Source organism: Ornithodoros turicata, chromosome 8 (assembly GCF_037126465.1).
Source record: "Ornithodoros turicata isolate Travis chromosome 8, ASM3712646v1, whole genome shotgun sequence".
NCBI lineage: Eukaryota > Metazoa > Arthropoda > Arachnida > Ixodida > Argasidae > Ornithodoros > Ornithodoros turicata.
In genome coordinates this window covers 39,123,222-39,133,907 of record NC_088208.1, presented here as the reverse complement: position 1 = coordinate 39,133,907, position 10,686 = coordinate 39,123,222, and the positions used below count along the sequence as shown (strand labels likewise).

Below are 10,686 nucleotides of genomic sequence, written 5' to 3'. Positions count from 1 at the left end.
CGAAGATCATCTTCCGTACATGAATTTCCGAATTGTTTCTTTGTAGAAAATCTCATCTATATATGGGGTATTGAATAGTAAATGCGCTGCAGACGCACACTCGTATTTGGTAAAACTATTTCGTATTCGGTAGGGATTGCACTCACGAGAAAAATCTCCCGGAAAAGGTGAATAGACGGCGCTTTGCACAAAGTTCCCGGCTGTGCTGTCTGTCTGTTTTCCCCTCAGAGGCTGTGAGGCAAATGTCCGCACATTGCTCCACGAAGTCAGCCCAGAACGCACAATCCCCCGAGGAGCATGCCTCTATATCGGCAGGCAAACGGCTTGGCACCAACCAACCAACTACAAATGGAAGACGAAGTTACACCATTTCGAGAAAGAAGAGTGCATCCACGCTGTGAGCTCATCAGCAGCAACTACAAACCACGCTGAAGTAAGATCAAAATATGCCCTCTCTCTAAGAGAAGTAGGAAAATGTACATTCTCATTCTAAACAGTAGCGCGGGATGAGTTTGTTCACACCTCTATGCGCAGCACTTGTGCTACAAGCGCAGGAGAGTCGTAACGGTGCACATACCATTTCAGATGACAGCTCCTGTGCACCGATCACATCAAGTAGCTGATTTTTTAATACACAATGAACTGCACGTTTCATAACTGACATGTGTCGTGACCACGCACGCGGAAGCTTAAAATTTCGCCTCGGGGGATGCTTATACGTATTTCTTCTCCTTGGGCTATAGCATGGCAGCGACGGGCGACCACCCAGCAAACGAAGCCTGTCGTGGACAAGGCGACCTCCAAGTATTCATGCAAACTGATGACGACATCCCTCCCGACAACAGGAAGCTGTATTACACAATCATCGTTCTTATGTACATCGTCATGATGCTCTGTGGACTGGGAGTTGCCAAGGCGGCATTCATCGGGGGCTCGCACAAAGTGATTGATTAGACTGTGTGACTTCGCGCCGATGTGAATAAATGTCACTATCATGTGTGGTGTGAATCGGAAGGTGTAAACGACTTGAGATGCTAATCTACTAACCTTTTCGCTTATCGTGCGAGGACGCAGCATTTTTCTTTCCCCCAACTACACAATTATTTCTGCCATTATGTAGCTATCACTATGCCGAGTCCTGCTGGCTACTCCACGTGACGTGATGTGACGTATCATTAGAAGTCCTTCCAATCAAGACCGCGCTTTGAGCAACTTTAACCATAGAAATGAGCCTCCCCAAATGCCGCTTAGGTAGCAGACACTAGACTGTCTGATACGGATGGCTCTGCGGCCAATCCCACCACATTGCTGTCTCTTCAGGGACTGTGAAACGACCTCCAACTAACGGATGCTGTACTAGTGGACCACGCAGAGAGTCACTTGCAATGTAGTAGTAGTAAGCAAGTTAGCACCCAACCTGTAGAAACTGTAGCGCAGTTCACTCACATTTATTCGTGAATACCGACTGATTTAGCTTTCACATTAAATTCATCAAGGAACACATGTCAAGCACGTTACTATTTTCTTCCATAAAACAAAAAAAGATAACTCGATTCATGGTCCAAGCGGTGTCCCTATGGAAATGTTGTGATGGAGAAGGGTGATACTTCGTACGCAATCCTCCAATTGAAAAGAATGTTGTCCCATTGTAGATGCCTGAAGAGTTGCTTGAGGAGATCCTTGTTGACAAAGTAGTCGAGTGCCTGAACTTCAATCTTGTCCAAGACAGCAAACAGGACCATCGCAACCCGAGTGAACAGAGTGTCGAGCCACCATTTCAAGTCTTTCTGAACGAACGTGTTGGCATTGTAGTTGTTGATTGCAGTGAAGTAGTCGGTCATCTCTACCTGCACCGAAAGCAAAGGTCCGAAGTCTGTCATGCTGTGTTTATGCATTTCGCCGTTCTGGAGCACCGCCAAATAAGACAAAGACATGTCCTGACAAAGACAAAAATGAGAAACAGACATGTCCTTATATCTCATTTCATTGGTTTCGATTGATTATAGTGTCCCAGGGACACCTAGACTTTGAGAACTACGTATATTTCAGGACTACTATACGTTATTTTTTTTTTCTTGTTGTCATGTTGCTATGACGGGGATCAGTGATACGCCGCTGGCGTTTGATCCCTTTCATGTTTTGTCACTGTTCTCAGATTTTATTAGTCATCCTGCGAAGCTGGCAATATGTAATGTAAAATAATGTAAAAAAATTAACAATTTCCTTCCTAAACAAACAATATTTTAATATGAGATACTATTCGGGAGTAAGTCAGACCACTCAGGTCACAGTCAGTAACGGCGTAACTTCAAACTTAAGCAAGGAGTGCATCTAAGAACTGGCCAATTTTACACAGTTCCCTCCTAGGGCTCTTGTCCTGGTTTGCGCAAACCACCGTAAAGGCCATCCCTTGATGCCTCGCCCACATTACTCTCGTCGCGTTTCAAAGGTTCTCACGCACTTATCAAACCAGATCTACTCCGTGCTTCGTGGGGTGCACTGTACCTGAAGCATGCCGTAGCATAGAAGGGCATGCTCGAACTCCCGAGAGAACTGCGGGTAGGAGTTATGGACGTGGTTCCGCAGAATAAGCAGCATCATGTGCCCCTGGTTGAGGAATTCCTCGACGCGCCATCTGAACACTTCCAATCGAGTGGGGTTATCCTGTGGGCCGAGGAAGGTTGTCGGCTCTGCTGCACCTAACTCGACGATCTCGGTTCCCTTGATGGACCGGGACCCCGCAGGCGCCTTTTGCATGGTCAAGGCCCCGGCGGTTCAGCAAACTGATGATGATGATGATGCCGATTGACATGAGGTTAATTGTGCAGTGTCGTCTTTATCATCGTTGGTGAAGCGAACGGTAAACGTATAAGGGGCTAACTAAAGGTGCATGACTGAGCTGCTAAACGCATCAGAGGGTATCCGTTGTCATTGTGAAAGGTACCGTAAAAGGTACCGTCAACGTAGTTCAACAGCTTGTTGCTTGTAAACCCCGCGCAAGAAGTTAGAAATGTGTCAGATAATGCCTAACATTTTGAAGACATCTGATGAAAGTGTGTGTGTCAATTTACCGAATAGCACTTCAATGCTTCAAATTCAATTTCTGCGATAATTATGACTCTGTGGAGTGAATTACGTCTCATGGTGCATCTTATTGGTCTGGTTAACAGTTTATATTTATATATATATATAGAAAGAAAACAGGGTGTTAAAAATGACTTCTGTGCTACTCTAAATTTGCTAGCAAAATTGAGGTAAAACAGCTCGGAGCAACGTCTAGTGGCAAAATATTCGTCAGTTTCTTCAAGCAACAGTGATCTATGTTCCTGGCTTACTTGCTGCTCCTGATGGCTTCGTAGCCGGCACGTAGCCGAAATATTTCGTTTTAGACCCAGTGTTGTCCGCATGCAACGTGGTTTTTGGCGCCTTACTTGACGAGCAATGCGCAGTTGGTGAGAACTTTGACACAGTGTTGCTCGCCATTTTAATTTTCTGAAAAATTATGACCGCGATTGGGACGAAACTTGAGACGTAAGAATACTGAGGACTCAGACTATCGAAAAGATAAATCCTCTGAGATTGCACCCCTACTGTTTGACGGTGCATTTAAATATGTATTAAGGATACATTCTGAACAAGTCGTTTAACAAATTCATCTGGTTTACTCTAGACACTTATTAACTTTGTCTTTACACTGTCGTTTAACTGGTACATAACCTGAGTCACGAGCGTCCTGTACTTAATATACTTCCAGCTTCACATTTTCGCCGTTTGTGCTTTTCGAAAAGTACCGAAACGCGGTAAAAATTGACGAAGGATGATACAAGGTTGAATTGGTTTATGTCCTCATAAAACAACCAGATAAGCTCTCTTTTTCACCTCTCTTCGTCCTACTTGATAGTACCTCGTAAAGTACGTATAACCGTCGAAAACGAGAGACCCATAATCCGAACCGTTCCTGCTTTTCACCAATCATCTGTACGCGTGGAGAGACGATATGTTACAGTGTGTTTCTCCGCCCTCTTTTCCGAGTGCAGTTCACCCACGCGGTCGTCCCCGACACACATCAATGAATGGCGCAGATTTACGTAACATAATGCACGTTTACGGTCGCTCCTCCTGTCTACTTCTGTTGCAGAACACAGCAGCTTTCACGAACATTGCGTGGAATGCCGTGTTCCCATTGAAGTAATAGGCCGAATCAGTCCCAGGACTTCCTGATTGTGGAACACGCATCATGGCGTGACCCTTCATTCTGCATCGTCCAAATCACTGATGGAGAACTCGAGGGAGGCGGTTTCGTGATCACCACTCAGCAAGCATCGGCGATGATTAGTTCCCTTCCCTAGATCTTGTTTTGCTTTGATTGCTGTACTTTTGTTATCTCTTCAAGCTCGTTTCCGTGTTCGAAGCCGCCAAAGAAAAACGAACACAACGTTAAGAATAAGGGACGACAAAACGAGGTTCCACGCCGGCAGCTTTTCTGCCACGTTATTTTCTCAAGCCGGTAAACAACCGTGAGCTGGAAGTCGTGATCGTTAGGTGATCGTTATTACCCCTGCCACTCAGTCAATTTACAATGATGATTGAAATCAATAGCCATTGAACACACCTAGCATGTAACGCGTCAACACCACTTTTTTTTTTTTTCTTATCAACTCAACTCAACCTATGGAAGCATTGGATCCGCTCCTCCCTGAGAGGTTGACGAGTGTGTGCTCGGTGACGCTGAGCGCATATTGAATAACCGTTTGATTCAATCATCATTAAGACTGCCGGTATCCCACTGGAAACAGTGAGAACGCCAACTTGTGGCAGCATGCACGTGCGACAACGTATGTAGCATTTTGGTGCTCTCTCTATCCAAAGTTGAATATGATGCTCGTTAATCTGACGTCCTCGCTTTTTATGCCCATTTTGTTCAGGAACCATTCCCTCCCCGTGGAAATCGTCTTCGTTATTACGACAATTCCCTTATCCGACAACGACCAAGATTTTTTTTTTTTTTTGTACAAATAGGAGGCGACCACGTGTATTCTACCCTCAATATTTTGACCATCGGCGCATGAACCAGTGGAACCTGTCTTCACGGGTTCCACTGGTGGAAAGTCTTCACAGTGCCTAAAGATTCAGAGAAGTGGGTAGGAGTTCTTGTTGGCGGAACGGGCACTGTTCGTGCAGGACCACCACAGTACGCGTCCTTATGGAAGGCACTGCTAGCGTGGTTCACTGACAGGAGAGCCAGGACAGCCATCGTCAAGGATGCCACGCTCACAGAGAAAGCGGACTTCGTGCGGAACGTTCTCCAATAAGTCAATGGGCTACGAAAATCGGTCGATGCTCGATCCTTATTGTGAACGGGCTCATTATTTCGTTCCTCGCATCGTCACCAGCAATGGGGTAGAGTATCGCCCCCTGGCGATGAAACTCCCCATTCCTCATCTCACGATAAAGTTGTTTGTTGGTCGATCAAGTAGCCAGAACCAGCTCTACGGTTCAATGAGCAACCGGAAGACACATAGAATATATTTTTCGTTATTTTTTTATTCTTCTTTTTCATTTCTTTACCTTTTTTTTGCCATGGTCGGTGCAAGATATATGTTTGCCATGGACCATCTATGCAATAGTATCAAACACAGTGAAATTACAGATTGAAGGTAGACACCTATATTGGATTTCTTCCGCAAACAACATGTTTTTTGCAGCGTAACATGTTTTTGTACAATTTGTACGTTACACATTGTTTCGAACATGTACTGTTTTCCGCACCGTAACATGTTTTTCAGCAATGCCTTCTGTTTCGTAATAGCACAGCCTCGTGGTCATGGTAACGAGGGTCGACTCTATATACCCGTATTTGCCACGGCAGATCTGTTGCTAAGATGTCCCTTTGGCGATGCTTCGGCTTCTGAGAACCATAGCAGTTCCATGGCGCAAGAAGAAACTTATCTTGGTCCCTTTTCAATCACATTTCATTAGCCTACTCCAAAATCCCAAAAAGAGAGAACTCTGTAACGAGAAGCAAAAGCCCTCTCTATGTAATCTGCTCCCCCTCCAGCATGACCTCTGAGCCTCGTCGGTCTACTTCTTGTTGTTCATCTCAGGGTTATGATGTCCAACTTCGTCCATAGACAGTGAAAGAACCTTTACAACATTATCAATATCACCATCACCATCATCATCATCATGTGTGTTCACGTACCGCGTGCATGCCTCGTGGCGCTGATTGAGTTCTGCGTTTCGGCGACGGCTATTGAAAAGGTTCAGCGCATTCAAAGCGCCAGCCTTTTCATACGGAGTAATACACTTCGAAATTAAGAGACTGCGCCATGAAACGCTGGAATATAATCTCACAGAGCAGCTAAAGCCCTTTGAGACGATTACGCAAGTGGGGGCACGGTATGAGTTCCGAATGACTGCATTTATTCCAGACGAAAACATCCTGCGGATATGAGACAGGAATCTGTTCGAATAAGAACTGCGCTATAGGGAGCAAGAGGTACTCGGGTTATAGAAACATTTCGACATTGAAGGAACAGCAGGAAGAGGAAGCTTTCAAACGGTGGCCTCTAGAGCAGACTTGGACAATTTATTCAAAACAAAAAACAAAAAAGTCTGAACAGCATTCTTAGACTTTTGTGTTCGTGTGTCAAGGTTTCATCTGCAAGGTTGCATCCAGTTATAAGTATCAAAAGGTTTACGACACTTCACGCGAAGTTATACGCCAGATGAATGTGAACGACGGTTACTTGCATGGATGTGAGACCTGCCCTCTTTTTCTTATTATTATTATCATTATGAGTTAAGAGTTGTTAGCCATAATCTAAGGCTTGCTACTCTTTGGGAAAAAAATTCGCACACAGACAGACTTGCCACTGGCCTCATCAGCCTGCACTCATCAGCGGCATGGCAGAGCGGGTTAAAGGGTCTGCTCGTCGGTGGTAGCCAAGCTTGTGCTGAAGACTAAGAGGTAGTGGGTTCGAATCCTACCACCGGCTGGTGCTGTTTGAGGTTTTTCCTGGGCTTTCCGGCAGACATTCCAAACAAATGACGCAACAGTTCCCGCTGAAGTCTGCCCAGGACGCACACTAAACACCCTGTCCCCCGCGCCTTCCTTCTGTCCTCTCTCCATCTCTCCACGTCTGTACGCTGCTCATAGCCACAGTTGCTTCGCGGGGCAAACACGGAATTAAAAAAAGAGAAGGAGGATGCAATAGATGCTGCGTAGAAAATGGCACCGCGAATACGATAACTCATCCTACTGTGACGTCACAGAGAGAGAGAGAGAGAGAGAGAGAGAAAGACGTCGCGTCGGTCGTACAACTTGCCTCCGGTAACTTTTCAACTCATTAGTGAGTTTTAGTGTACCGTACGCTATCGCCTTTGCGTACGTAAGGGATAGCGTGGCGGTTCTGCGCACTGCGCGAAGCTCTCTTTATGGTTTGCGCGTGCGCAGAACCACCAACGCTATCCCTTACGTACGCAAAGGCGATAGCGTACGGTACACTAAAACTCTCAATTGTCGCTATATGGAACACCTTCCCACTTACCCATCTTAATGGCCTTCATATCTCATCAACCAGATAACGCACAAACACGTCTCTCAGAACTCATATATACTTCTCATGTTTCCTCTCTGCAACGCCCACCGTTAAACACTTTGATCCAATTCAGCGTCCACGACAGAGCCGCCATCAAAGATCGTCCGGTGTCCATGACAACCATACTGGCTGTCACCGAGCAAGTAAAGGATCCTGAAAGTAGGTCATTATTAAAGCCCAATAAGCGAAGATACGTCCGCGCCTCTCGGGAAATCCTTCAGGAATCGTGCTTTATCCCCTTGGGCTGCAGATATCAACTTTGTTTCCAACGGAGCCCGTATCGCGTCCCGGAGGGAAGTCGTTGATGGAACCACCAACGCAATCCGGCCCCGTAAGTCTCTAATGTCATCCTTTGATTTGGACCCGACAGCTGCAATATCCGCTCAGGAAAGATTTGAAAGAAATGATGCACCAATCCAGGCAATAACACGGCGGCCGCAAGCTAGACTGAAATAGAGAAGCACTTGCTTCACGTTTAGGTTAATCCGAAAGTATATTTTCTAGACATTTCAATGAGCCTAGAGATAGTTTGCAAAATACTAATTAACACTTTATCAACTGGGAATTTGTTTTCCTCAGCCCATGAACAATATAAGGCCTTGTTTTGAGACAAAACCACGTGGCCAAAAATTGCCAACAGTGGCCCTTTAAAGCTGCCGCATTTGGACGCGTTTGGCCCAACTATGGAGGCAATTTAATTTTCGCTTCGTGGTGAATGCAGTACATTATGTTTGTCCGTACACTGTTTCACAGCAGTCAAAGCAGCATCGACTGCTCGGACTCGTGCCTTCCTCTGAGAAGAGAACGCGTAATTACGAATATTCGGCGACCTCAATTTCCTTCCCGACTGCTAAGCACGTGGTAGCTGGGCCAGACCATGCGACGCGCCCTCTGGCGGAGCTGAATGCGGCTGACAAATCTATTGAAGTGGTCGCGCCCCATTGAAGGCTGCATTCATGGAACAACCAGGAGATAGATGAGCTGGAATACGAAATTAGACCGGAACAATGCACTCATTGCATTGGGTTCGCGCGCAGATTTGCCAATGTATAATTGATGGTTGCAATAAGCACCTCGAAGCACGATTGCTTCACCAGAGTAGCCAGCCCTACGATGAAGAGCTAACTTCTCCATTATTCTTTCTTTCTCCTGTCACAATCAGCACCTATGTGAGTTTAACGAAAAAAGGGAGGAGAAGTTAGATGAGAGGGACGGCTACTCCACCGAACAGGATGCTGGCGACACTATTTTAGCACCGCGAAGCAAATGTGGCCTTAAGCGGTATCCAGACGCCGACGGGTGGAGAAAGGACAAGAAGAAGCCGGAATTGGGAGCGGGGGAGATTTAGCGCAAGTTTTATTCCGACATTCGAGGGGAACAGTACAAACATCCCTCTAGGAACCTCGTAGTACAGCTGAGGCAGTGAAACACAGAAGGACACACAAGGGCCAGTTGCATTGCGCCGAATAAACAATGCAGTAGATGAAAAAGCACCCGCATGGGGTACCTTTTCATCAGCTCTCATTCTTTGTTCCGTCTAGAAAGCCTGAAACTTGGGCCTGTGGTGTGATTCGACCCCAGAACCTCACAGCTGTTCTAGCGACATCGGAGCCTCCACCAGCGCTCTGATGCTTTATTCACTACGGCTCGTAAGAAAAAAAGCTTCTGGAAACGACGAGCGTCCGATGCATTCGATGTATCGTAAGGAGAGATAGGTATATCGAACTCCAAGTGTGGCCGACCATGGCGAAGAGCTCCACTTTCACCACCACCACCACCGGTATACCGAAGAAAAGAATGGCTCCACCTTTGAAGATTGTGCCAAACGCGTTTAAGTGTATCTTTATAGGGTCGTCACTCGGCCATATCACGTGACCCCGTCACGTGGTCATACGGTACCACGTGGTGGCTGGGCCTAGAAAGTCACAGACGGGCTTACACGGTGATTGGCCCTATAAAGCTGTCGCTTTAAAAAGGGGAGCAGGAGAGGCAAGAGGGTTGAATGGAGGTAAAAATGACGTTTCTAGCTTAAGGCTCTTCTTCACCAAACGGGTGAAAACAACAGAACGAGTGGACGCAACGGAATTCATTCGTTTTCACTCGCTCGATAGAGCTTTACTCTCGAACATACCTGGATAACTTACCTCCAAAATGGAATTAAATTACATTACTCATTACTCCAGATAGAATTTAATTAAATTGCATTACTCATTATTGCAATCGAAATGTAATGAAATTACATTACAATTACTACGAAAAAGTAATCACATTACAAAGTCATTACTGCGAGTTTAAAGGTAACGATGTTGAGGATGTGAAAATTCATTTTCAGACAACACTACGTTGTAAAAACAAAACATATTTTATTCTGTGCCGATTGAGTGCGTCACCGATCATAGTGGGCGTTGGAATTCTTTGAACTCGCCAGTCGGCAACTCTCTTTTTGCCAAATGCCAACACAGAGCACGCACTCGATTCTTTCGTAAAAAGTAATGAGGATTGTCATTAAAATTACTGCCCAAATGTAATTAAATTACATTACAAATTATATAATGTCAAAAGTGACCCATTACATTACAGATTACCAGAAAAAGTAATTCATTACTGTAATTTCATTACAGTAATGACATTACTACCCAGGTATGCTCTGGAAGCGTCATTTTCACCTCTATCCCCTTCTCTTTCCTTTCTTTCCCTTCGGCACAACAATCTGCCGTTTTATCCTCTTGCATCGATGATTCGACATTGTACCAAGGTTGGCAGGATAGCGAACAGCATATTTCTAGCAAATATTGAGCTTCCTTGTTTGGAACCCTTCGTTCGCCTTCCACCGGGACTTTGTCTCGTACGCGCAGCTGCGTTTATATAATCAAAAATGCATTACTCACGCTGAGAACTTTGCTGAACAGGCGGTTTCGAAGATTTAATTTGAAGAGGACTTAATGATGGCTTGCACGCGTTTTGTGCTTTTCCTTTGAGCGCTGCGTTCTTTGCGTGTTTCTGAAAAAATATGTGCCACAACGTTTGTGAGGAACTCCCATTAACATCGTTTGCGAGGTGAAAGGTAAAATCTGCAATCCTCGCG

The 10,686-nt window shown here is 45.5% G+C and overlaps 1 protein-coding gene and 1 long non-coding RNA gene across 2 annotated transcripts; one reads left to right on the top strand and one right to left on the bottom strand.

Annotated features, from left to right (window-relative positions):
• Positions 1-337: 337 nt before the first annotated feature.
• LOC135367291 (uncharacterized) lies at positions 338-997 on the top strand. Its single transcript, XR_010414420.1, has 2 exons — positions 338-433; positions 744-997. It is a non-coding gene; the product is annotated as an uncharacterized LOC135367291 (long non-coding RNA).
• Positions 998-1,432: 435 nt separating this feature from the next.
• Positions 1,433-2,805, bottom strand: LOC135367288 (uncharacterized). The gene is made up of 2 exons (XM_064600489.1): positions 2,506-2,805; positions 1,433-1,847 (listed from the first exon to the last, which is right to left on the bottom strand). Exons 1-2 carry the CDS (start codon positions 2,755-2,757, stop codon positions 1,575-1,577), a joined length of 525 nt encoding a protein of 174 aa, XP_064456559.1. The 5' UTR covers positions 2,758-2,805; the 3' UTR covers positions 1,433-1,574.
• Between the last annotated feature and the right edge of the window lie 7,881 nt (positions 2,806-10,686).